This window comes from Lolium rigidum, chromosome 4 (assembly GCF_022539505.1).
Source record: "Lolium rigidum isolate FL_2022 chromosome 4, APGP_CSIRO_Lrig_0.1, whole genome shotgun sequence".
NCBI classification, from domain to species: Eukaryota; Viridiplantae; Streptophyta; class Magnoliopsida; order Poales; family Poaceae; genus Lolium; species Lolium rigidum.
In genome coordinates, this window is record NC_061511.1 from 173529903 (window position 1) to 173556232 (window position 26330).

A 26330-nucleotide genomic window follows, 5' to 3' on the forward strand; every position below is an offset into this window, starting at 1 on the left:
TGCCGTGCGCATGGACGGATTGCACGGCAACGCCCTTTGCCGTGCGTCGCCATCTCTGCCGTGCGCTGCGGGCGCTGCCGTGAGAGGCATCTTTGCCGTGCGTCGCCATCGCTGCCGTGCGCCGTTTCTTTGCCGTGCGCCCTGCTTCTTTGCCGTGCGCCATGCGTTGCCGTGCGCAATATTCTTTGCCGTGCGAAGCTTTGCCGTGCGGCCTTGCTCTGCCACGCACGGGAAAGCCCCATACAGGCACGCCCCCCAGGAGCTCCCAGGAGCACAGTTGGGCGACACGTGGCCCCTTTGCCGTGCGTGTGCGCACGGCAAAGAGACCAAATGTCCTTTGCCGTGTGCACACACACGGCAAAGGGGCCTGATTTTTTCATTTTTTTGCTATTTTTCAATTATCCCTGCATTTCAAATATTGCATTTCACAAATATAGCATATATAACATATATATCAACATAAGATCACCAAACACATCAACAACACCACAAATACATCGAGCACACATAGTTCATGCATACAATCCGTTACATAGAGTCCACATAGTTCATGCATAGCAATGTCAATTATTACAATCCATAACAAGTGCGAACAATGCATTACAACGACGACGAGTGCACGAAGACCATGCCATCAACCTTGTCCTCCTCCGCTTCCGCCGGCCTCATCGTCATTGCCTTGTGACATATAATCTATAAGCATGTTGATGGAATGAACATTTGCATTTGCATATTGAACACTTGAACAAGTAGCGGGTTGGGCACAAGAGGACTCACCGCGGTTCATGCTCCGGATGATGTTCATGTTGTTGACGGTGATAGGTGTCCCCGGGGTCCGAGTGGGCGGTGGCGGCATCCACATGGAGTAAGGTGGAGGAGGAAGACTCCCCGGTGGAGTAGACAGAGCCGTATCGGCTCATCAGCCAGCTCATCCGTGCTCGCTGCTCGCTGCATCATCTGCTGCTGCTGTTGCATCCGCTGCATCATCCGTGTCTCGCTGCTCGCCGGTACTCCGAATCGTCCGCTCCATGTTCCGTGCGTGCTCCTGGGCCGCCTGCTCCTTCGCTGCCATCTCCTCCTACGTTGTGTTGCCGCGATGTCATTAACATTTCAATGGAAAGCATGTAAAGGAAATGTAGAGACCCGAGGAAGAACATACCCGTAACCGCTCGACGCCTAGATCCGAAGCCCGTGGCCGGGGCTCTACCTCAGGCTGGCCGCTCTTACGACCACGACGGATCCGGCGGAGAGAGGGAACCCTCGCTGGGTCGACGCACCCGTCACCAAACCATAGGCGGCCATGCTTCAAGCCTTCTCCCGCAAGCACCGCGACCTCGAGGTCAAAGTCCTCGGCCTCCGGATTGGCCTCCTCGCCGTACTTCTGCTTGAACTTGGAGACATACGACGTGCACCGGGTCTCGGATTGCGGGTTAACCCACACGGACCCCGTCTCAGGATCAGCGTCTTCCTTTGCTTCATCTTCTTTAGCACGGCAAAGACGTTAGGCTTCGCTCCTGTCCCGACTTCCCGCAAAAGAGAACATGTAATTGAGTGAAGTGACACACCCTTGGAGAGTTAACAAATATATAACATGAATTCAAAGAATGAAGGAACCATTAATTTGCTCACCTCCTTCGCAGGTGAAGAGAGATGGGGATGCTGCCTTGGATATGCGATCCACCTCGCATCTCTCGCCCGCTTCTTCTTGCCCTCCTCGTGCTTCTTGAGGTACCGGGGGCATGTCCACCACATGACCATCGCACGAAAGCACCTATCGTCGTTGCCGACGTACCGAGGAGGGTTCTACATGCACAAGATAAACCCATTATGGTAAAATAAACTACATGGCGATAAAGAAATCAATAACACATAAATGCAAATACCTGCAAGTACTGCCACGGCTGCATGAGCGTGTCGCGAGCGTCCTCCTTACTCATGTGGACGAAGCGGTCGGCGTGCCAGCCGCGGCCGCATTGAACACGTGCCTCGTAGTGCATGCCGGTCACCCTCTTCCTTGCAAGCTGGTGTAGGACATCATCGCACGCATTCTCCTTGCCCTCGGCCCTCTTGAAGAATTTCTGCAACATAGGTAAAACAAGGGGCATTAGTGCAATTATTGTGAACCAAGGAGAGTGTATGAATGGTAAGAAGTCAAAAGTCACGTACCCAGAATTTGGCAACAACCAAATCCGCCGCGGTGCCGCGGCCAAGAGGATCTTCCGCGAGGCTGTAGTGCGCCCACCTCCAAGCTACGTCGCAGCCACCAGTAGGGAGATCGACTATCCCAGGGAAATAAAATCTAAGTAGGCCCCCAAGGATGTTCGAGTACCCACGTGGCGGTCTCTGCGTCGGGTCTTCAAACTGGAACGAGCTGCACCATGAAACGACAACATCAATATGTATGTGATAATAATTTTGATAATGACAAAATTGCGATAACGAAATGCCAAAAAATAACATGTACCTCCTTCCATAGGGCACAAGAACAACGTGCCCGTAGCGCCGGCTCTTCGGCGAGGGAGCTGTGTTATCCCACGCCGATATGGCTTCCTATCACGTGGCCTCAGCCTCTCCAAAGCTGGAACGTACTGGTAATCCTCCGGCTCACACCACTCTAGGCTTGGATCAGGATCGAACACTAAGTTCCCCAACCCCTCATCCTCTATTACACTAAGGATCGAACACAATCTCTATTACACGGAGTTATTACAAATAGGCTAGCCTCACAATTACTACTACATAGATCAGTAGCCTGTGTCGCCATCCGTGATTGGACCGCGTGTCTCCTCATCGTCATCAGGCTCGGCGAACCAATAATCATCAATGAAACCCGGAGGTGGTCCATCCGCATCGAGGTCAATCCCTGCTTTGAACGCCTCGAGCAAACTCAGGTCTTCCGAGGCACGGACATCCTCGGCTTCATCTTCTCGCATTGTCTCCATCCATGCCCGCGTCTTCTTGTTCATCGTCTACGACCATGTCATCGATAGTCGGCAAGCCGATTGTGAAATGGCCGGGGAGCCCTTCTTCCGGATAAAACTCGACACTCCTTGCTGAGGGGTCTACGCGGCGGTAATCGTCCTTGTTTGGCGGGGGCGGCCTATTGCGTGAAGGCACCGTCATCACAACATCCCATCCATGTAGACGTTTTGTCGGGTTTCTGCACGCGTACGGGAGATAGAATACTTGAAAGGCCTGGGTTGCCAAGATGTACACATCCTCTCCCTTATAAACGGAGTTCCTTTCAACTTCGACCAACCCAATTTCAGGATCCCGTCTCACCCGACGTGGGTCAAACCAATGGCATTTGAAGACGACGGGATTTAGCCCTTTGTGAAACCCGTAATTCAGCTCGTATATACCCTCGACTCTTCCATAGTAATGGAGCCCATCATCACCTTGACATACCACCCCACTATTTATTGTCTTCGCGTTGGGCCGGCTTGTTGTGTATTGATGGGTCTCGGAAGCGATACCCGTTCACGTCATAGGAGTTGAACGCTTCTACGGAATGGTCAAAGCCCCTAGCAATTTTTCTTAGCTCGACTTCATCTCTTTGTCGGTTCTTGCCTACAAGTTTAGCACAAGAAGTTTAGAACGAGAAATGACCGATAAATGTAGGAAGTGCTAGCTAATTTGGATAGAATAGTACCAAATTACAAAACCAGCTATCGAAACCGAAACCGCCTCCCTTATCGAAAATTTGCTTGGATTCTTCCGGGGTAGGCTCCCTGTGGGTATTCTTCCAATGTATAGCCTTGAATTTCCTATACCGATGAAAAGATGAAGAGTTAGCCACGAACATACGAGTGAATGTTTGCGAATAATTAAATGGTTCGCACTTACTCGATGTACGGCTTCACTTCGACCATGGTGTTTAAGACATACGAGTGGATCAAGGTCCGCTCCGGTAGGTCCGTTCTGTACGGCTTCGAGCCACTTGACTTGCCACCAAGCCCCACGAAGATGCTAAGCTTGGGTACTTCTTCATTGTTGGCGGCATTGTAACGGAGGACCGGGTTGTGCTTTGTGGGAATGTTGGGATCATAGTGCTTAGTGGTGAAGTTTGCCACCTCCACGTTCGGGACTCGCCTCGGCTATGGATGCTTCGATCTTGCATTTATTGCCAGTCATTTGACGAAGCTTTTGTGTTTCTCTCTCGGGACCAAACGCCAACGGCCCCAATTCGGGCCCCCTTTAAGCACTCCTCCGCGAGGTGCAGGATCATGTGTTGCATCGGATTAAAAAACCCCGGAGGAAAGATCTTCTCCGGATCGCAAAGCAACACGGGTGCCTCTTCATCCAGCTTCTCAATCACTTTAGTGTCTAACTCCCTAGCACAAATCCGGCGGAAGAAAAAACTCAACCTCGCTAGCACTCGCCAAGTCTTCTCGGGGACATAGCCTCGAATCATCACCGGCATTATCCGCTCAAGCCATATGTGGTAGTCATGACTCTTCAGTCCTTGTACTCGCGGCGTTTCAATGTTCAGGCCCCTCATCCAGTTGGCTGCGAACCCATCGGGGAAAAACAAGGAGTCCTTCATCCATTGGAAGACCTCCCTTTTTTGGGCCTTTGTGAGGCGGAACGGAGCGTGTGGCTTAGTCCAAGTTTTTTGGCACCATTAGGTGGCTGCATGTTCAACTCCGGCCTATCACACCACCTTTCTTGATCAATTCGAGCCTTTATGTTATCCTTCGTCTTCTCGGTGTCCACAATCGTGCTCCAAATGGCTTCACCGATATTCTTCTCGGTGTGCATTACATCAATGTTATGCGGGAGCTCGAGAAACTCAAAGTAAGGGAGCTTCCATAAGCACGGCTTGTGAGTCCATTGGTGTGTCTCCCCATATCCTAAGAAACCATTCCCATCAGGGCTAGGCTGAAGAGCATCTAACTCGGCCTTGATTTCCGTTCCGGTCTTCGGAATTGGCTTCGGGCCACGGACAACACGGCCTTTCTTGAAACTCTTTACATCACTCCTGTATGCATGCCTCCGCTCAAGAAACTGTCGAGCTTCATCAAAGCATGAATACTTGCCTCCCTTGTTTAGCCAGAAGAAAGTCACGGCCTGTCTGCACTGTGGGCAAGGCCACTTCCCATGTGTACACCACCCGCAGAACAAAGCACGTGCTGGCAGGTCATGCGGGGACGTGTGGTACCACACATACATATCGAAGTACTCCTTCTTTGATGCGTCATATGTTCGGATCCCGCGACCTTCCCAGCCACGAACCAAGTCATCCACCAGCGGTTCCAGGTACACATTCATGTTCTTGCCCGGGTATTTGGGCCCTGGGATTATCATCGACACAAACATGTTCTCTGATCTCATGCAGACGCCAGGGGGAGGTTCATGGGAATAACAAACACTGGCCAACAACCGTATACTGCAGCCGACATACCATATGGATTGAACCCATCGGTTGATATCGCAATCGCTACGCTCCTCGGGTCACCCGCTTTCAGTGGAAATTTCTTCACAAAGTTCTTCCATGCAGTACCATCCGACGGATGTATCATCTTGTCGGTGTATCTGTTTCCTTCCACGGCCCACCTCATCCGCTGGCGGTATCCTCGGTCATGAAGAGCCGCTGGATCCTCGGTAGAACTGGAAGATAGCGGAGGATATTCTTGGCAACCGTGGTCCGCCTCTTCCGACCATCACCATTGCGGTCTACCTCAAAGTACCTAGAGGAATTGCATTTGATGCAATAATTTGTGTCGGCGTGCTCCTCTCTCGAATAGCATGCATCCCTTTGGACAAGCGTGTATCTGCTGAGATGACATCTTAAGGTCACCGAGCAATTTGGTCGAATAGTAGAAGTTTTGCGGCAAGAGGTGCCCTTTCGGCGGAAGGCTGCCTACGATGACCGTAAGTTCATCGAACCCATCTCTCGCACAAGTTCCTATGGCACTTCAAGGCCATAAGGCGAGCGATGGCATCTAGTTGGGTAACCTCTGTATTTTCATGTAGGGGTTTCTGCGAAGCAAACAGAGCCTCATAGTACTCCTTTGTGTTTTCCTCCGGGTCCTCACTTGTCTCCGCATCCCGAGGTGTCTCCACCTCTACATGAGAGCTTTCAGGCACATTACCATTAGCCAAGTTTTCTAAGCACCTATCAAAACCAGGTGTCATATTCCCCCTAGGTTGAATCTGCCGCACCTCCTTCCTAGCACGTTTCTTTGCCTTTTCTCCATGGTAAGTCCAAATCCTGTAGGACGGTGTGAACCCAAACTTGATCAGGTGCATACTCATAGTTTCCTTGTCCTGTGCCTTTCGGTTAGCGCACTTACTACAAGGGCACCAAACACTTATAGGTCTGCTAGGGATGGCAAACGCCCTATCCACAAACTGCTCGGTCTTTTCTCCCCATTCATCAGTATAGTTGCACTGACTGATTCTGCCATCGTACATCCAGCCACGATTATCCATCCTCTAATCAGCAACAAAACAGACGAACATAGCATTTATATATCAAATACGAAATAAATGCATCATATATTTATTTATTTTACGCGTGCATCAACCTGAAACTCTACTAGGTGGGCTCCTAGCAGCCGCCGGATCCGTAGATTGAGTACGTTCTCCCAGCTCTACCCCGATCCGAGACAGAATTTCGGCAGCACCTCCCCGCTGCTCTCCCGATACACGTCTCGGCAAAAAGCCGAGAGGGGTGTGCATCCGGAGAACAATGGGGAGGCGCTACCGAAATCCTGTCTCGGATCGGGGTAGAGCACGGAGAACGTACCCAACTACGCATCCGCCGGCTGTCCCGATAAATGCCGTAAGAGTTACGGTTCATAATATGCGAGACCACTAATGCATATTTATCCGCGTAACCCTTACGGTCGGGAAGAGACGCCTAGGTATCGCGACAGACTTGGTGATCTAGACATAAAGAAAAAACCTAGGTACAAGAGAGGCGAACGGATTCTCACCCTCGAAGCGTGACCGACAGCCGGCGAAGAAGACCAACGACCCTCCGCCAAAATCCCCTCCGGTAAAATGGTCCCCTTGAGCAACGCTCCTCAAGCACCCCGACAACGCCGGCCCCTGTGTCCACCTCAAAACATCGTCTGCATAGCGAGAAAAGTAATTAGCGACAAAAGATCATTTGTTTGCTCTAAATCCCACTATTGTAAATACAATATTTCTCTAAATCCCTATTTTCTCTAAATCCCTATTGGTTTGCTCTAAATCCCTATTTTCTCTAAATCCCTATTGGTTTGCTCTAAATCCCACTTTCTAAAATATTTTCTATACTAAACTACCCTATTTTTCATGCATATTTATTGTAACTACTAATTAGCATGCATAATATTTTTTAACTACCCTAAATACAATAAGTAATATGAAAAATTCAAAAAAAAGAGGCACATACCTTGACCCTCCTCAGGTGGTGGCCGGCGCGGGAGGCTGCGGGTGAGGTGGTGGTGGCGGCTCGGGTGGCGGCTCGCTCGGGTGGTGGCGAGCAGGGGAGCAACAGCGGCGTCCTGCAGCGGGGAAGGGGGCGGGGGAGGGGGCGGGGGAGTAGCGGCGGCGGCGGGGGAGGGGCGGTAGCAGCGGCGGCGGGGGAGTAGCGGCGGCGGCGGGGGAGGGGCAGTAGCGGCGGCGGCGGGGGAGTAGCGGCGGCGGCGAGGGAGTAGCAGTAGCGGCAGCGGCGGGGGAGGGGCGGGGGAGCGGCAGCAGCGGCGGCGGCGGCGGGGGAGGCGGCGGCGTGCGGCCTGCGTGCGTGCGGGGGAGGTGGCGGCGCGGGGGGTGAGCGAGGAGAGAGGTCGACCAGAGGCGCGCGTTTGTGGCTCAGCGCGTCCCGACCAAATCCACTTATCCGCACGCTTTGCCGTGCGGGGGCTCTTTGCCGTGCGGCAAAGGAGCTTTGCCGTGCGGGGGCTCTTTGCCGTGCGCGGAGCAGCCTTTGCCGTGCGGCAGGTTTCTTTGCCGTGCGCCTGCGCACGGCAAAGATTTTTTTATTATACATTGTCATTTACATAATTCATTTATATTACATAATTCATATACATTGTCATTTACATAATTCATTTATATTACATCAATGTGTAATCTGGATCAAATATGAAAATAAATATACAAGTAACTATACTAAAACCCTAGCTATTGTCCATCTACGAGTTGATCAAGTTGATCACCCGGATCATCTAGTTCATCTTTAACTCTGCACACAACAAAAATAGAAGAAAGAATTGAACCAAGTGGCAATGCCACTTAGCTGTTAGAAATAATGATCCAGGGTAGATAAGCATCAATCAGTGTCGAGCTGATCCAGAGAAGGGGGAGCAAGTCCCAACATATTTTAATTATCAACAACATTCATTTCTATATCCACATTACATTAAACCTGTTTTTTCAATATGTGTATCATTTAATAAAGTATGTATCATGCTTTCAGTTTCAAAAAAACTCAGCATGCAAAAGTAGCCTAAACCCTAACCCTAACCCTAAACCCTAAGCCTAACCCTAAACCTAAACCTAATCTAGGGGGGTAGACCCGCCGGGGACACGTTCCACTGTTTTGGGGGAGGAGGGGAGAACGACCGCCGAGCACCGGAACCCCACCAAACCTTGCATGTGGACCTATTCTATGTGTCAAAGTGTGATGCTAGGTGTAATTCACCAAATGGTGCATGGCATGGATCCCCGGTCTGACATTCCTCACCTTCGGGCGATAACACTTAACAGATTCCTGGACGTGTACGCTGAAGTGTCCCGCCGCGGGTATATCGGGGGCTAGACTGTGCCAAAGGGTCCCAATCTTGGTTCTCCATGTGTATATGTACTAAACAAACCTAAACCTATGAAAAGTTACATTGGTGCACCCTCGCGCGGAGAAATCTAGGGGGGTAGACCCGCCGGGGCACGCGTTCCGCTGTTTTGGGGGGAGGAGGGGATAACGACCGCCGGAGCACCGGAACCCCACCAAACCTTGCATGTGGACCTATGATATGTGTCAAAGTGTGGTGCAAGGTCTAATGGTGCAAAAGTAGCTCCCCTAAACCCTAAACCCTAAAGCGGGAGGCTTCGAGCCCTAAACCCCTCTAAATCCCTAAACCACGACGCTGGAGCCGAGAACCATGCATCATAAACCCTAACCCTAACCCTAAACCCTAAACCTAAACCTAACCATAAATACTTACCCTTTAACCTAAACCCTAGCCCTGGCCCCTAAACCCTAGCCCTAACCCTACACCTAACCCTAACCGATAGACCGAGCACACCGTCGATCGTGTGATAATGGCTCTAGGCTGCTGGTATATGTGCCAAAGGGTCCCAATCTTTGGTTCTCCATGTGTATATGTACTAAACAAACCTAAAAGAATGAAAAGTTACATTGGTGCACCCTCGCGCGGAGAAATCTAGGGGGTAGACCCGCCGGGGCACACGTTCCACTGTTTTGGGGGAGGAGGGGGATAACGACCGCCGGAGCACCGGAACCCCACCAAACCTTGCATGTGGACCTATTATATGTGTCAAAGTGTGATGCTAGGTGTAATTCACCAAATGGTGCATGGCATGGATCCCCGCGGTCCGACATTCCTCACCTTCGGGCGATAACACTTAACGGATTCCCGGACGTGTACGGTGAAGTGTCCCGCCGCGGGTATATCGGGGGCTAGACTGTGCCAAAGGGTACCACACATGATTTTCCATATGTCCATGGACTAAACAAACCTAAACCTATGAAAAGGTATATTGGTGGAACGTCGCGCGGAGAAATCTAGGGGGTAGACCCGCCGTCCCGTTGTTTTGGGGGGGAAGGAGGGGATAACGACCGCCGGAGCACCGGAACCCCACCAAACCTTGCATGTGGACCTATGATATGTTTCAAAGTGTGGTGCAAGGTCTAATGGTGCAAAAGTAGCTCCCCTAAACCCTAAACCCTAAAGCTGGGGAGGCTTCGAGCCCTAAACCCCTCTAAATCCCTAAACCACGACGCGGAGCACGGAACCATGCATCATAAACCCTAACCCTAACCCTAAACCCTAAACCTATACCTAACCATAAATACTTACCCTTTAACCTAAACCCTAGCCCTACCCCCTAAACCCTAGCCCTAACCCTACACCTAACCCTAACCGGTAGATCCGGCTCACCGTCGATCGTGTGATAATGGCTCTAGTCTGCGGGTGTATGTGCCAAAGGGTCCCAATCTTGGTTCTCCATGTGTATATGTACTAAACAAACCTAAAGGAATGAAAAGTTACATTGGTGCACCCTCGCGCGAGAAATCTAGGGGGTAGACCCGCCGGGGCACACGTTCCGCTGTTTTGGGGGGAGGAGGGGAGAACGACCGCCGGAGCACCGGAACCCCACCAAACCTTGCATGTGGACCTATTCTATGTGTCAAAGTGTGATGCTAGGTGTAATTCACCAAATGGTGCATGGCATGGATCCCCGGTCTGACATTCCTCACCTTCGGGCGATAACACTTAACAGATTCCTGGACGTGTACGCTGAAGTGTCCCGCCGCGGGTATATCGGGGGCTAGACTGTGCCAAAGGGTCCCAATCTTGGTTCTCCATGTGTATATGTACTAAACAAACCTAAACCTATGAAAAGTTACATTGGTGCACCCTCGCGCGGAGAAATCTAGGGGGTAGACCCGCCGGGGCACGCGTTCCGCTTGTTTTGGGGGGAGGAGGGGGATAACGACCGCCGGAGCACCGGAACCCCACCAAACCTTGCATGTGGACCTATGATATGTGTCAAAGTGTGGTGCAAGGTCTAATGGTGCAAAAGTAGCTCCCCTAAACCCTAAACCCTAAGCCGGGGAGGCTTCGAGCCCTAAACCCCTCTAAATCCCTAAACCACGACGCCGGAGGCGCAGAACCATGCATCATAAACCCTAACCCTAACCCTAAACCCTAAACCTAAACCTAACCATAAATACTTACCCTTTAACCTAAACCCTAGCCCTGGCCCCTAAACCCTAGCCCTAACCCTACACCTAACCCTAACCAGTAGACCAGGCACACCGTCGATCGTGTGATAATGGCTCTAGCTGCTGGTATATGTGCCAAAGGGTCCCAATCTTTGGTTCTCCATGTGTATATGTACTAAACAAACCTAAAAGAATGAAAAGTTACATTGGTGCACCCTCGCGCGGAGAAATCTAGGGGGTAGACCCGCCGGGGCACACGTTCCGCTGTTTTGGGGGAGGAGGGGGATAACGACCGCCGGAGCACCGGAACCCCACCAAACCTTGCATGTGGACCTATTATATGTGTCAAAGTGTGATGCTAGGTGTAATTCACCAAATGGTGCATGGCATGGATCCCCGCGGTCCGACATTCCTCACCTTCGGGCGATAACACTTAACGTATTCCCGGACGTGTACGGTGAAGTGTCCCGCCGCGGGTATATCGGGGGCTAGACTGTGCCAAAGGGTACCACACATGATTTTCCATATGTCCATGGACTAAACAAACCTAAACCTATGAAAAGGTATATTGGTGGAACGTCGCGCGGAGAAATCTAGGGGGTAGACCCGCCGTCCCGTTGTTTTGGGGGAAGGAGGGGGATAACGACCGCCGGAGCACCGGAACCCCACCAAACCTTGCATGTGGACCTATGATATGTTTCAAAGTGTGGTGCAAGGTCTAATGGTGCAAAAGTAGCTCCCCTAAACCCTAAACCCTAAACCTGGGAGGCTTCGAGCCCTAAACCCCTCTAAATCCCTAAACCACGACGCGGAGCTGCAGAACCATGCATCATAAACCCTAACCCTAACCCTAAACCCTAAACCTATACCTAACCATAAATACTTACCCTTTAACCTAAACCCTAGCCCTACCCCCTAAACCCTAGCCCTAACCCTACACCTAACCCTAACCGGTAGATCCGGCTCACCGTCGATCGTGTGATAATGGCTCTAGCTGCGGGTGTATGTGCCAAAGGGTCCCAATCTTGGTTCTCCATGTGTATATGTACTAAACAAACCTAAAGGAATGAAAAGTTACATTGGTGCACCCTCGCGCGGAGAAATCTAGGGGGTAGACCCGCCGGGGCACACGTTCCATTGTTTTGGGGGAGGAGGGGGAGAACGACCGCCGGAGCACCGGAACCCCACCAAACCTTGCATGTGGACCTATTCTATGTGTCAAAGTGTGATGCTAGGTGTAATTCACCAAATGGTGCATGGCATGGATCCCCGGTCGACATTCCTCACCTTCGGGCGATAACACTTACCGCATTCCTGGACGTGTACGTCGAAGTGTCCCGCCGCGAGTATATCGGGGGCTAGACTGTGCCAAAGGGTCCCAATCTTGGTTCTCCATGTGTATATGTACTAAACAAACCTAAACCTATGAAAAGTTACATTGGTGCACCCTCGCGCGGAGAAATCTAGGGGGTAGACCCGCGGGGCACGCGTTCCGCTTGTTTTGGGGGAGGAGGGGGATAACGACCGCCGGAGCACCGGAACCCCACCAAACCTTGCATGTGGACCTATGATATGTGTCAAAGTGTGGTGCAAGGTCTAATGGTGCAAAAGTAGCTCCCCTAAACCCTAAACCCTAAACTCGGGGAGGCTTCGAGCCCTAAACCCCTCTAAATCCCTAAACCACGACGCCGGAGCTGCAGAACCATGCATCATAAACCCTAACCCTAACCCTAAACCCTAAACCTAAACCTAACCATAAATACTTACCCTTTAACCTAAACCCTAGCCCTGGCCCCTAAACCCTAGCCCTAACCCTACACCTAACCCTAACCAGTAGACCAGGCACACCGTCGATCGTGTGATAATGGCTCTAGCTGCTGGTATATGTGCCAAAGGGTCCCAATCTTTGGTTCTCCATGTGTATATGTACTAAACAAACCTAAAAGAATGAAAAGTTACATTGGTGCACCCTCGCGCGGAGAAATCTAGGGGGTAGACCCGCCGGGGCACACGTTCCGCTGTTTTGGGGGGAGGAGGGGGATAACGACCGCCGGAGCACCGGAACCCCACCAAACCTTGCATGTGGACCTATTATATGTGTCAAAGTGTGATGCTAGGTGTAATTCACCAAATGGTGCATGGCATGGATCCCCGCGGTCGACATTCCTCACCTTCGGGCGATAACACTTACAGATTCTCGGACGTGTACGGTGAAGTGTCCCGCCGCGGGTATATCGGGGGCTAGACTGTGCCAAAGGGTACCACACATGATTTTCCATATGTCCATGGACTAAACAAACCTAAACCTATGAAAAGGTATATTGGTGGAACGTCGCGCGGAGAAATCTAGGGGGTAGACCCGCCGTCCCACTGTTTTGGGGGGGAAGGAGGGGGATAACGACCGCCGGAGCACCGGAACCCCACCAAACCTTGCATGTGGACCTATGATATGTTTCAAAGTGTGGTGCAAGGTCTAATGGTGCAAAAGTAGCTCCCCTAAACCCTAAACCCTAAACTGGGGAGGCTTCGAGCCCTAAACCCCTCTAAATCCCTAAACCACGACGTCGGAGCTGCAGAACCATGCATCATAAACCCTAACCCTAACCCTAAACCCTAAACCTATACCTAACCATAAATACTTACCCTTTAACCTAAACCCTAGCCCTACCCCTAAACCCTAGCCCTAACCCTACACCTAACCCTAACCAGTAGATCCGGCTCACCGTCGATCGTGTGATAATGGCTCTAGCTGCGGGTGTATGTGCCAAAGGGTCCCAATCTTGGTTCTCCATGTGTATATGTACTAAACAAACCTAAAGGAATGAAAAGTTACATTGGTGCACCCTCGCGCGGAGAAATCTAGGGGGGTAGACCCGCCGGAGCACACGTTCCATTGTTTTGGGGGAGGAGGGGAGAACGACCGCCGGAGCACCGGAACCCCACCAAACCTTGCATGTGGACCTATTCTATGTGTCAAAGTGTGATGCTAGGTGTAATTCACCAAATGGTGCATGGCATGGATCCCCGGTCGACATTCCTCACCTTCGGGCGATAACACTTAACGGATTCACGGACGTGTACGGCCGAAGTGTCCCGCCTGCGGTATATCGGGGGCTAGACTGTGCCAAAGGGTCCCAATCTTGGTTCTCCATGTGTATATGTACTAAACAAACCTAAACCTATGAAAAGTTACATTGGTGCACCCTCGCGCGGAGAAATCTAGGGGGTAGACCCGCCGGGGCACGCGTTCAGCTTGTTTTGGGGGAGGAGGGGGATAACGACCGCCGGAGCACCGGAACCCCACCAAACCTTGCATGTGGACCTATGATATGTGTCAAAGTGTGGTGCAAGGTCTAATGGTGCAAAAGTAGCTCCCCTAAACCCTAAACCCTAAGCCGGGAGGCTTCGAGCCCTAAACCCCTCTAAATCCCTAAACCACGACGCCGGAGCTGCAGAACCATGCATCATAAACCCTAACCCTAACCCTAAACCCTAAACCTAAACCTAACCATAAATACTTACCCTTTAACCTAAACCCTAGCCCTGGCCCCTAAACCCTAGCCCTAACCCTACACCTAACCCTAACCAGTAGACCGGGCACACCGTCGATCGTGTGATAATGGCTCTAGCTGCTGGTATATGTGCCAAAGGGTCCCAATCTTTGGTTCTCCATGTGTATATGTACTAAACAAACCTAAAAGAATGAAAAGTTACATTGGTGCACCCTCGCGCGGAGAAATCTAGGGGGTAGACCCGCCGGGGCACACGTTCCATTGTTTTGGGGGGAGGAGGGGGATAACGACCGCCGGAGCACCGGAACCCCACCAAACCTTGCATGTGGACCTATTATATGTGTCAAAGTGTGATGCTAGGTGTAATTCACCAAATGGTGCATGGCATGGATCCCCGCGGTCGACATTCCTCACCTTCGGGCGATAACACTTAACAGATTCTCGGACGTGTACGGTGAAGTGTCCCGCCGCGGGTATATCGGGGCTAGACTGTGCCAAAGGGTACCACACATGATTTTCCATATGTCCATGGACTAAACAAACCTAAACCTATGAAAAGGTATATTGGTGGAACGTCGCGCGGAGAAATCTAGGGGGTAGACCCGCCGTCCCAGTTGTTTTGGGGGGGGGAAGGAGGGGGATAACGACCGCCGGAGCACCGGAACCCTGATATATGTGGGGGATGAGCATGGAGACTAATTTTGTATTTCACATAGTGTAATAAATAGTCATCAAAAAGAAAAACTAATTAACAAAATAAATATAAGTAGTAGATGAAATAAAATAGTTAGAAAAACAAAAAAAAAGTATAATGGCGCACGGCAAAGGGAGAAGCGCACGGCAAAGGACCCTTTGCCGTGCAACTTATCTGTACGCACGGCAAAGTTTGGCCGCACGGCAGTGCTCAGGCCTTTGCCGTGCGCTGTTTCTTTGCCGTGCGGCTTGCAGGGACTTTGCCGTCCCAAAATCTTTGCCGTGCGCTTCTCCAATTCTTTGCCGTGAGACCCTTCTTTGCCGTGCGCCATATCTTTCTTTGCCGTGATGTGTTTCTTTGCCGTGCGCTGCGCTAATACTTTGCCGTGCATTTTTTCGTTGCCGTGCGCTCTTTCTGCTACGCACGGCAAAGAAATCTTTGCCGTGCAGCAGCTCACGGCAAAGTTTGGCTGCACGGCAGCGCCTGATTTTCCCGTAGTGACTAAAAAAGGAACTGAACAGATGTTAGAGAAACTACATAGCCAGGAGAGAAAAAATACAGGTACCAACATATCGCTGATTTAGGAAAGCGGATGATCCACTGCCATGCGGAAGTATGAGACAATCCTACAATACTTCCAACATTTTATTTCATCATGAAATTAAATCAAAGAAAATTCGGACAAGCTCTCCATCTCATCAAAGAATCACAGAGTCGCTGACCTTCCGTATTCCAATCTTTTGGTCTGCTACATGTACCTCGTCTTACTGGTACGGTTTTATGTACTTGTGCCCCCATGGTGCAACACATTTTTCCGGTGTTCCTTCAGTACTACCTCCGTTTCAAGGAATAAGGCGCACACGTATTCCAAGACAAATTTTGACCATAAAAATTGAGCAACAAAATCTTGATTAAATTATATGTAATTAGTATCGTTGGATTCGTATTGAAAAGCACTTTTTAATGATATTAATTTCATACAAATAATTTTTATCTATTTGAAGCATGGAAAAAAAATAGCGCGCTATTCCAACGCTAATAGCACGCTATAGCATATCTGGAGAGCCGACGCTACGCTATTTCGGCGCTATAGCGCGCTATTCGCGTTAATAGCACGCTATAACATGCTAATAGCGTATTTTTAGACCCATGCTATTTTGTTATAGCGCGCTATTTTTTTCCTTGATTTGAAGTAATTCTTGGTCAAATAAAAAGCTCGTAAAACGAGGACGCCTTATTCCTTGAAACGGAGGTAGTAGTACATAGAGCTCAAAAACCAATCCGGTGGCCTATATATATATATAATGCACCACTGCCACGGAAAATTTACTTATCATTCTGATTTTGTAACACAAAGTAATATTTAGGCTAGCTTCAATCCTGGTTCACTTAAACAGCGGGAGAAATTTCGTTTATATTTACCTTTTAGTCGGGATGCAATATGCCAATTAATATGCTAGCTTCGAAATACTGCTTCTATAACACTGAGTTATTTTTGAAGTTCCTTATGCATAATAGAAGGCACTCCAGGTAACAACATTTATTTTTGAAATGTGCATCCTACGACACCATTTCTTTGTGGAACTTCTTAGAAATAGCAGAAATAATCACCATATGTTCCCCAAACAATCTTATCATATTCAACATAGTTGCATATATAGTAGTCATAATTCATGAGTTACATACAAAGATGTAGATGCATATAATGTATTTGCATAACACAATTTACAAGCATATACGGATGGACATATATATACAACACTAGAAAAAGAGACATTATTTATTTAATCTCGTGTATGTGAATATGTGGTTAACTAAGCCGTGGGGTAGGAGGGTTCCATGGCAAGGCCACACATGCCCTTCTTGTCGGTAATGTCCTTTTCCATCCTTAAAAACCCATTCTCGCCCCATGTTGTGCCCCAAGAATTCTTCAGCAACCAATACTTCGTACCATCACTGGTTGTTCCATAACCGATGGCTGCAATCCCATGATCCAAATCAGTACCACATGAACCGGTCATTACACCACCGGAATAGAATTGGAATGTCATATCTCCTCCGTCCACTGCAACTGACACGGGTTGGCTTGCCACTGCCTTCATGAGGGCACTCTCATCATTGGTAGGCACATCCTCGTAACTCTTAATTGTTGCAGCACTGCTAGATCCACTCTTGCACTTGCCATCGGCTGCGGAATATGGATAGCTGGACTCCTTAGTGAGGCCTCCATTCTTGATGATGAACTTGAATGCGTCGTCCATGAGACCGCCCTCACAGCCCTGGTCCTCACCATGGACATCGCAATCCACCAATTCTTGCTCCGAGAGCGAGATAAGATCACCGGTACTTATCTTGACAATGCCCTCCGTTGCAGCAACGGCAGAAAAAGCCCAACAACAACCTGCAAATGATTTTATTGTGATATATGCAATCATACACACGAGTCTAATATAAAATATGCATATGTATGTAATTCACTTGTAGCACAAATGCACTTACCACACTGGCCTTGGTCCTTGACGGGAGTGACTGCACCCTTTGTCCTCCAGTCCACCGTTGCCGGGAGTGCATCAAGACTGATATTCTCATACCTGAATCCTGTAGCAACCTTCACCTTGTTCGGAATGAACCCCTTGTTAGTCTTGGTTGCCCTGAACTCATCGTTGCTGATGTCCGCAAACTGGTTGATGTTGAGCGAGAAATTGCGCCCCCCAGCGTTGAACGAGTCGATGAATCGAGCATTAGTCTTGAATATCTCAAACCTCTGCGCCTTCTCAGCAGCGTCCTTGTAGACGCGACCATACTTTGTCATCCAATCCTGGTGCCTCGCCACCATGGACAAGTCGTCATTCAGCTCGCGAGCTGCAAGGACAGAACTGAAGATGCAGAGGCAGCCAAGGATGGCAAGGAGTGAAGCCCTGGTGATGGCCATGTTTGATCAGGCTCTCTTCGGAGTTGCTTGCCACTGGTAGTTGTGTGTATGTTTTGGTTTGCATTGTTCAATGGAACTAGGTGGTATATATAGTACTCAATCACAGGTACTTCTATTTATTTAAGTAGGAGATTGATACGTAGGTACGGTGCGTGCACGAATTGTACTGTGTGGAAAGGGGCTAGCTCCTGCGTAGCGGTGAAGGAGTACTGCATCTCCTGCGTAGAATAAAAATAGTGCACGAGACGTACGGTTGCTGTAACTGTGAGAACAACCCCTGTTTATGCAGGAGTTCAGACACCTTCAGCATCTCCTTCATATGACTGGGTTACAACGGAGCTTCCAAAGGAAACATAGCGACTTGTTTAAAGTTTATTTGCACAGAAAGTTGACCCCTCTAGTATAATCGATACAGAAAGGAATTAAGCTAGACTCAAATGTTAGATACCAACACAAGTTGCTAAAAAAGCTGCATTTTAGAGTGTTTCCAAATACGGGACTTTAGTTGTATGTACTGTACGGGCGTTGCTCCTGTATGAGCATCAGGATCACACACAAGAAACAGCTGTGACTGAATGCCAACAGCTGGAACGGCGATACAAGAATGGCGAACACAGAGTCTTTAAACGTGTGCTGCGTTTAGGGGAAATAAAATGCACGGTAAAAGACATGCATTCTCCAAACTCAGGCCCATTTTTTATGTAATTCTCCAAGCAGTCAGCATGCACCAATAGACCGGCCGGCTCACATTACTTTGGCTTTGTGATGAACTCAGGCCCATCCATCCATTTCTAGTCACCAGAACCATAGTATGTGTGTATCTGCTATACCAGCAAGTGCCATCTAATTGACTTGGTATGGAGTAAGCAAGTTGACCACTGGCTTCATCTTCATTCAGCAATCTTGAACTGCTGGCCACCGGTGCTTGCTTTGCTTGGATGGCCGGGAAAGTAAAGTGGATATGCAGTTTACATACAGACATAAAATTAACAGGAAATGGGCATCTGTTCTTTAGGAGACATACTAGGTAATCAATTTCTCCTCCCAAACCCCCAAGCATTACAATACAAAATGTCAGTCTAATCGGAGTGATTACAGTCTAAAAGGAATCAATGGCAGATTTATATGACTCAGCGAAACGAATTATTGCATCTATGGCAGAAAAGTACTGATCACAAACTAATATTTTGGCTGGCTTCCCTCTGGAACAATTTAAACAGATAGAGAATTCCCCTTTCCATCTGAAGGAGGTACTGAAGATATGAACTCCTGCATATACAGGACTTGCTCTCACAGTTACAGCAACTGTGTATGTACGTCGCACGCACAAAAATCAATTATGTTCTACGCAGAAGATGAAATACTCCTTCACGGCTACTCCGCATAGTCCCACTTCGTGCACGCCCCGTACCTATGTCTTTTTTTTGCGAATGCACCGTATCCATGTCTCTGTCTCAACTTAAATAAAGAGTTACCAGTGAGTACTATATATATCACCTAGTTCCATTGAACAATACGGACCAAAACATAGTACGAGGTACACACTACAACCAGTGGCAAGCAATACAGAAGAGGGCCTGATCAAACATGGGCATCCCCAGGGCTTCCCTCCTTGCCATCTTCGGCTGCCTCTGCTTCTGCAGTTCTGTCCTTGCAGCTCGAGAGCTGAACGATGACTTGTTCATGGTGGCGAGGCACGAGGATTGGATGGCGAAGTATGGACGCGTCTACAAGGACGCTGCTGAGAAGGCGCAGAGGTTCGAGATATTCAAGACAAATGCTCAATTCATTGAGTCATTCAACGCCAGGGGCCGCAAGTTCTGGCTCAGCATCAACCAGTTTGCGGACATCAGCAATGATGAGTTCAGAGCAACCAAGACTAACAAGGGATTCATTCCGAACACGATGAAGGTTGCTACAAGATTCAGGTACGAGAATATGAGCCTTGATGCACTCCCCGCAACGGTGGACTGGAGGACAAAGGGTGCAGTCACTCCGGTCAAGGATCAGGGCCAGTGTGGTAAGTACATTTAGTTAACTACATACATGTGGATGTTTTACATCAGAATGGTGTATGATAGCGTATATCACCACCTAATATAATTTGCAGGTTGTTGTTGGGCTTTTTCTGCTGTTGCTGCAACAGAGGGCATTGTCAAGATAAGTACCGGTAATCTTATCTCGCTCTCGGAGCAAGAATTGGTGGATTGTGATGTCCACGGTGAGGACCAGGGCTGTGAGGGCGGTCTCATGGACGACGCATTCAAGTTCATTATCAAGAATGGAGGCCTCACTAAAGAGTCTAGCTATCCATATTCGGCGGCCGACGGCAAGTGTAAGAGTGGATCTAGCAGTGCTGCAACAATTAAGAGCTATGAGGATGTGCCTACCAATGATGAGGGTGCCCTCATGAAGGCAGTGGCAAGCCAACCCGTGTCAGTTGCCGTGGATGGAGGCGATATGACATTCCAGTTCTACTCTGGTGGCGTGATGACCGGTACATGTGGTACTGATTTGGACCATGGAATTGCAGCCATTGGTTATGGGACAACCAGCGATGGTACAAAGTATTGGTTGTTGAAGAACTCTTGGGGCACAACGTGGGGTGAAAATGGATTTTTAAGAATGGAAAAGGACATTAGTGACAAGAAGGGCATGTGCGGCCTTGCCATGGAGCCCTCCTATCCCACAGCTTAGTTACATCAGAAAATGCCATATATTCACACATACACAATACTGAATAAATACATGTATCTTCTTCTAGTGTAATATATATGTTCATATGTATATGCTTGTAAATTGTTATGCAAATACTTTATATGGATCTACTTGTTTTTATACAACTCATGAGGCATCACTATTATGCAAATATGTTGAAGTTGAATGGATGCTGGTTATATTTGTCGTAGCTAATAGATTCTAAAAAATGAAATTGTTGGAAAAATGTTATAACCTCGAGTGCCTCGCAATATCTTAAGGAACTTCAGAAATAACTTATGGTATCAGAATCAGTATTTGTAGAGAATTCAAAGAACACGATTAATCGTCTAAATTTATTCTCTTGTGGATGGGAAAAGGGTGGAGCAGGACATGGTTGTGCATCCTAAATGAAGAGCTACCCATAAGATCTTCTATGCCATTAGCTGCAAAAATATATATTCTGGTACCTAGCCGTTTTCTTAAACATAGTAACTAGTTTATTGGGCTCGCCTGCGTTGACAGCAATGAGTCAACCGTTAGCTAGCATGACAACGAGCTGGTCCTGGACTCCTGGGAAATGAAGCTATGCCACCTCGCCTCAGCAGACATGTAATTCCTCAGTTCCTGGCTCTATGGCATTTATTTTTTCTAATGCAATTCCTAAAAGTAGGACATTGTTATCTCTACTGAAACTTTCCCGTACGGGAAAATATCACAATAAAACCAATTTATGGTGGAATGTGAAAATCAAATAAAAGTACATTTCAAAGTTTCTGAAAATTCTAAACACAGAATACAAGTTGCTGGTGGGAGGTAGTGTTTCCACAAGTGTGTAGAATTTCAAGTTCAAATCATTAGGAGGTAAAAGAATCAGCAATAAATAGTGATTAACAGTACAACATCACCATCCATGCATAATAATTTTACCTAGATGAATATAAGTTTGAACTTCAAATTTCACTTGTTAACAGAGCATCACCTTATTAACATACAAAAAGTGAATTTCTTAACACTTCCAAAAGTTGGAAATGTATTTTATCTTACTCAGGTAAAATTCTACCTAGGACATCTAAACAAAAAAATGGAATTACGAAAAAATATCTGAAACACTCCTCCTTCTCAAAATAGTTCACTTCTATATTCCTCTACACATAGAGAAAGTAATGCTTGTGGAATCAACTGTATTTTTGTGCAATGATTCTAAATGCAGTGGATGAAGAGATCTGTCTTGGTTTACGATATACTCCCTCTGTTCCATTCTATAGTGCATATAGTTTTTTGGCATGGAAATTAGTGCAAGAGTATTTTTTACACAAGACCCCTAGCTAAACGATTTGAGATCAACATCAAATTTGGGAAATCCATATCTTCCTAACTTACCATAATAAATTTGGGAGCTGAACGCGAAGAGGGTAATTGAAAGAAAAGCTAAGCTACAACCTTATATTCTGAAACAAATGCCAAAAATCTATAGGCACTATAGAAAGGAACGGAGGGAGTATTATGATAATCTCATTTGTCTAATAGTTTTTTTTTTTTTTGCCTATTTCCCTGTTTGGCTAGCATTTGTTTTTGTTTTTGGTTATTTATTCGAAGCTGATTATAGTATATGTTGAGCTTGCCATAATTCATCAATCCCAAACTGACCCTAGAATGGTTAACCTTAAACACTCCAAGACATACACACAACTTTTTTTTTCTATACCAATATGTACATTATTCAGATACCTGGGCGAGTAGAGATATCGGTGTCATCTATTCTACCTCATTTGATCGTATTTCCGTTATGTATCTTCTGCATCGAGAGAGGATATGCATACAGATTACCAACAATAAGATACTCCCTCCGTTCCTTGATATAAGTTATATAGTTTTTTGAGAAAAAATCTGAAATATAAGATATATTACATTGTATCTAAAGTTGTCAAAATCATGATTCTACTATACAATTATATGACTTCACTATCCAAATTACGGTGTTCCGTTACAGATATGTGATCCTGAAGGGGCCGATCAGTCCAAAAGGGTCGTCCTCACATGTGCCACCAACGTACGTCTCATGCACACTAAATTCATACTAACATATACTACATCCAGCCACACAATTGCTTCACGGCCACGCTGGTCAGATAACAGCGTACACGCACCGTAGAAATAACTCCTACTACTTAAATACGTACATGTAGGCAGCAGGTACTATATATACACTCCAGCTCCATTCATCAAACCAAACCAATATCGATCATACACAGTAGAGAGTACATACACACTACCAGCAGTGGCAAGCAAATCAGAAGAGAGCCTGATCAAACATGGCCTTCCCCAAGGCCTTTCTCCTTGCCATCCTCGGCTGCCTCTGCTTCTGTAGCTCTGTACTTGCAGCTCGCGAACTGAACAAAGACTTGTCCATGGTGGCGCGCCACGAGGCTTGGATGGCACAGTATGGCCGTGTCTACAAGGACGCTGCCGAGAAGGCGCATCGATTTGACGTGTTCAACGATAATGTTAGGTTCATCGAGTCGTTCAACACTCAAAACCGCAAGTTCTCCCTCGGCATCAACCAGTTTGCTGACCTCACCAACGACGAGTTCAGGGCAACCAAGACCAACAAAGGGTTTATTCCAAACAAGGTAAAGGCTTCGATGGGATTCAGGTATGAGAATATAAACTTGGATGCGCTCCCAGCAATAATGGACTGGAGGACAAAAGGCGCGGTCACTCCTATAAAAAATCAAGGGCAATGTGGTAAGTACATTTAACCAATAATTTTTGTTACATGCATATCAATGTTTAACACATCGAGATAGTGTGCACGATTAGATTACATCGCAACAAAATTATTTGCAGGCTCTTGTTGGGCATTTTCCGCTGTTGCCGCAACCGAGGGTATTGTCAAGTTAAGTACCGGCAAACTTGTCTCACTCTCCGAGCAGGAATTGGTCGATTGTGATGTCCATGGTGAAGACCAGGGCTGCGAGGGAGGACTCATGGAGGACGCATTTGAGTTCATAATCAAGAACGGTGGCCTCACATTGGAGTCCAACTACCCATATGTCGCAGTAGACGGCAAGTGCAAGGGTGCATCCAATAGCTCCGCGACAATTAAGAGCTATGAGGAGGTGCCGGTAAATGATGAGGGTGCCCTCATGAAGGCCGTGGCAAACCAACCTGTTTCAGTTTCTGTGGATGGAGGTGACATGACATTCCAATTTTACTCCAGTGGCATCATGAGTGGATCATGTGGCACGGATCTAGATCATGGGATCGCAGCCATTGGTTATGGAGCAGACGGTAATGGCACAAAGTATTGGCTGCTGAAAAATTCATGGGGCACAACATGGGGAGAGAAAGGATTCTTAAGGATGGAGAAGAACATTAGTGATAAGAAGGGAATGTGTGGCATTGCCATGGATTCCTCCTACCCCACTGCATAGAAAGCACCAAATTGCACATATTCGAACAAGTACACACACTTTAATAAATACATGTATCTCGTCCTTGTCTAGCACTATCATATGTGCATGTAAATTATGCTAGAAAATGATATTATGGATCAACTAAAATGCAATGAGCATTTTTTTGATCCTTAAGGAACAACTTCCCACAATGTTGTCAGAAACAATTTCTCCAAGCATATAGTACATCTTTGAAATATCTCCAACTTCAACATAGGCCTAGACCATGCCGATTTACCACTTCCCCGAACTCGTATATACCATGGGTCTCGAAGACACGAAGCACAAGCACGAATGCAAGCTGACTAGGTAGTGATACTTTTGGTGTGGGCCACCTAGACTCTAGAGCAACACTCGCCATATACAATGAATGTGTATTTGACTCAAAGCTAAGTACCTTAACTCACATGCCTTTGGTCTTATTCTTCTTGAGGTCAGATATCTCTTGTTAGCCCCGAATGCAATAGGGTTGAAGAAATTATACCTTAATTAGATGAAATTTTATCAACATGCGAAAAATGCGCAATGGATATGATTCTCTTTAGGAAATACTGCAAAATAGAATGCAAAAAAGTCTCTTCCCCCGCCCCCAACACACCAAACAAAGTAGTCCATTGTGTAGGTGCACTGGTTTTAATAAGAGATTTTTAAAACAAAAATTATAAACAATAATTCTATGATCGAAACAACAAATATATAAAATTGCAGAAACAATGTAAACAAAGCTTTAATGGAGGAAAATGAGGCATGGATTTATAGGTTCACCATTTGCAACAATGCGGATACTAGATGCATAAAAAGTATGAAGAATATAAGTACCTCATGGATATATCTCGTACCATGAAGTAATGTATAATCCATAATTCCATATAGGTACTATACCCATAAATCATCAGAACCCACATGTTATATATTACTTAGATACAACTCAATCAATATGCCACTGATTACAAGAATTGTACCCCATAGGGTTTGTCCCCCCCCCCCCTCCCCCGCGATCTGGCGGCGAGTCCTAGTCTACCCTGAGCTCCGATCAGATCCCAACTCTAGTTCTCCTTCAACCCACCCTCGTTGGTGTATTTGACCGGCTCCTCCCCTTCTTGAAGGACATGATTCAGTCTTCAAGACTGATACGTGTAACCTATAGAATGAGGGGTACGGTTTTGGGCATGTGTCTCATCCATGGCGGATGATCACTCGGACCCAAAGACCGCCACCGAGGAGGAAGGTATTGAGATGGGGAAGCTTCCTAAACTCCCCAACCAGTGAGTCTGATGAAGCCTCTGCATGCACAAGTACGAGAGGTATTGACTCCATGCTTGATAGATTTGACACTGCGGATGATGAATTTCATGACTTTGTTATTGAGGACGATGTTGAGATTGCTGAAAGAACGCGGTGGTTGGCTATTGCGCGTGTGGTATGTCTAAAGAAGTTCTCTCACGAAGCTCTCTTCCAGCAGATGCAGAATCTATCACGAGAAGTGAAGATGCTTGCGGCTAGTGAGAATTTGTTTTTTGTGCAATGTTTTTGTCTGGGGGACTAGGAGAAGTCACTCAAAGGGCACCCTAGTTGTTTTATGATTGGGAGCTGGTGATGGATCCATGTGATGGAATGTTAGATTCCCAATATGTTGACCTTGAATTTATGCCAATTTGGCTCCAAGTTCACAAACTACCTGACATGGGTATATCATATTGGGTACTCGACGTTGTCACCCGGCCCCTGGTGAGGATCCGGGAATAAGTATGCAAGGACCATGAAGAAATACAAGAAAGCCGAATCCCAGAAACCATACAAAAATAGGCAAGTGTCAGCCCATATCACGTAAAAAGACAAATAACATGTAACCGATCCAGGTATGGACTCTGCGACCTAGTCCACTATATAAGGGCTAGGAGGAGCCACCGGGGAGGGGATCCATAACTTTAGCCATACACACATCATTATAAACCCTAGTTTTGAATACAATCTAGACGACTTTTGCCTTTGATCAATTTGCGACGGATACCTCGTTTGCATGACATGTCTGCGAAACCACCAACGCTCTCCTTTCCCTAAAACCGCAAGTCCATACTTATGGGCATTGCCGAGATAACCCCTCGTCACTACCGGAAAGATATCGCAATTCGATATA

At 47.5% G+C, this 26330-nt stretch overlaps 3 protein-coding genes across 3 annotated transcripts; 2 read left to right on the forward strand and 1 right to left on the reverse strand.

Moving 5' to 3' along the window:
- Positions 1-16920: 16920 nt before the first annotated feature.
- On the reverse strand, positions 16921-18038 carry LOC124705647 (senescence-specific cysteine protease SAG39-like). The gene is made up of 2 exons (XM_047237354.1): positions 17606-18038; positions 16921-17507 (listed from the first exon to the last, which is right to left on the reverse strand). Exons 1-2 carry the CDS (start codon positions 18036-18038, stop codon positions 16921-16923), a joined length of 1020 nt encoding a protein of 339 aa, XP_047093310.1.
- A 1587-nt stretch (positions 18039-19625) lies between these two features.
- On the forward strand, positions 19626-20735 carry LOC124705858 (senescence-specific cysteine protease SAG39-like). Its single transcript, XM_047237554.1, has 2 exons — positions 19626-20058; positions 20149-20735. The coding sequence occupies exons 1-2, from the start codon at positions 19626-19628 to the stop codon at positions 20733-20735; spliced, it is 1020 nt and encodes a 339-aa protein (XP_047093510.1).
- Positions 20736-23050: 2315 nt separating this feature from the next.
- Positions 23051-24172, forward strand: LOC124706887 (senescence-specific cysteine protease SAG39-like). The gene is made up of 2 exons (XM_047238554.1): positions 23051-23483; positions 23586-24172. The coding sequence occupies exons 1-2, from the start codon at positions 23051-23053 to the stop codon at positions 24170-24172; spliced, it is 1020 nt and encodes a 339-aa protein (XP_047094510.1).
- Positions 24173-26330: the final 2158 nt, after the last annotated feature.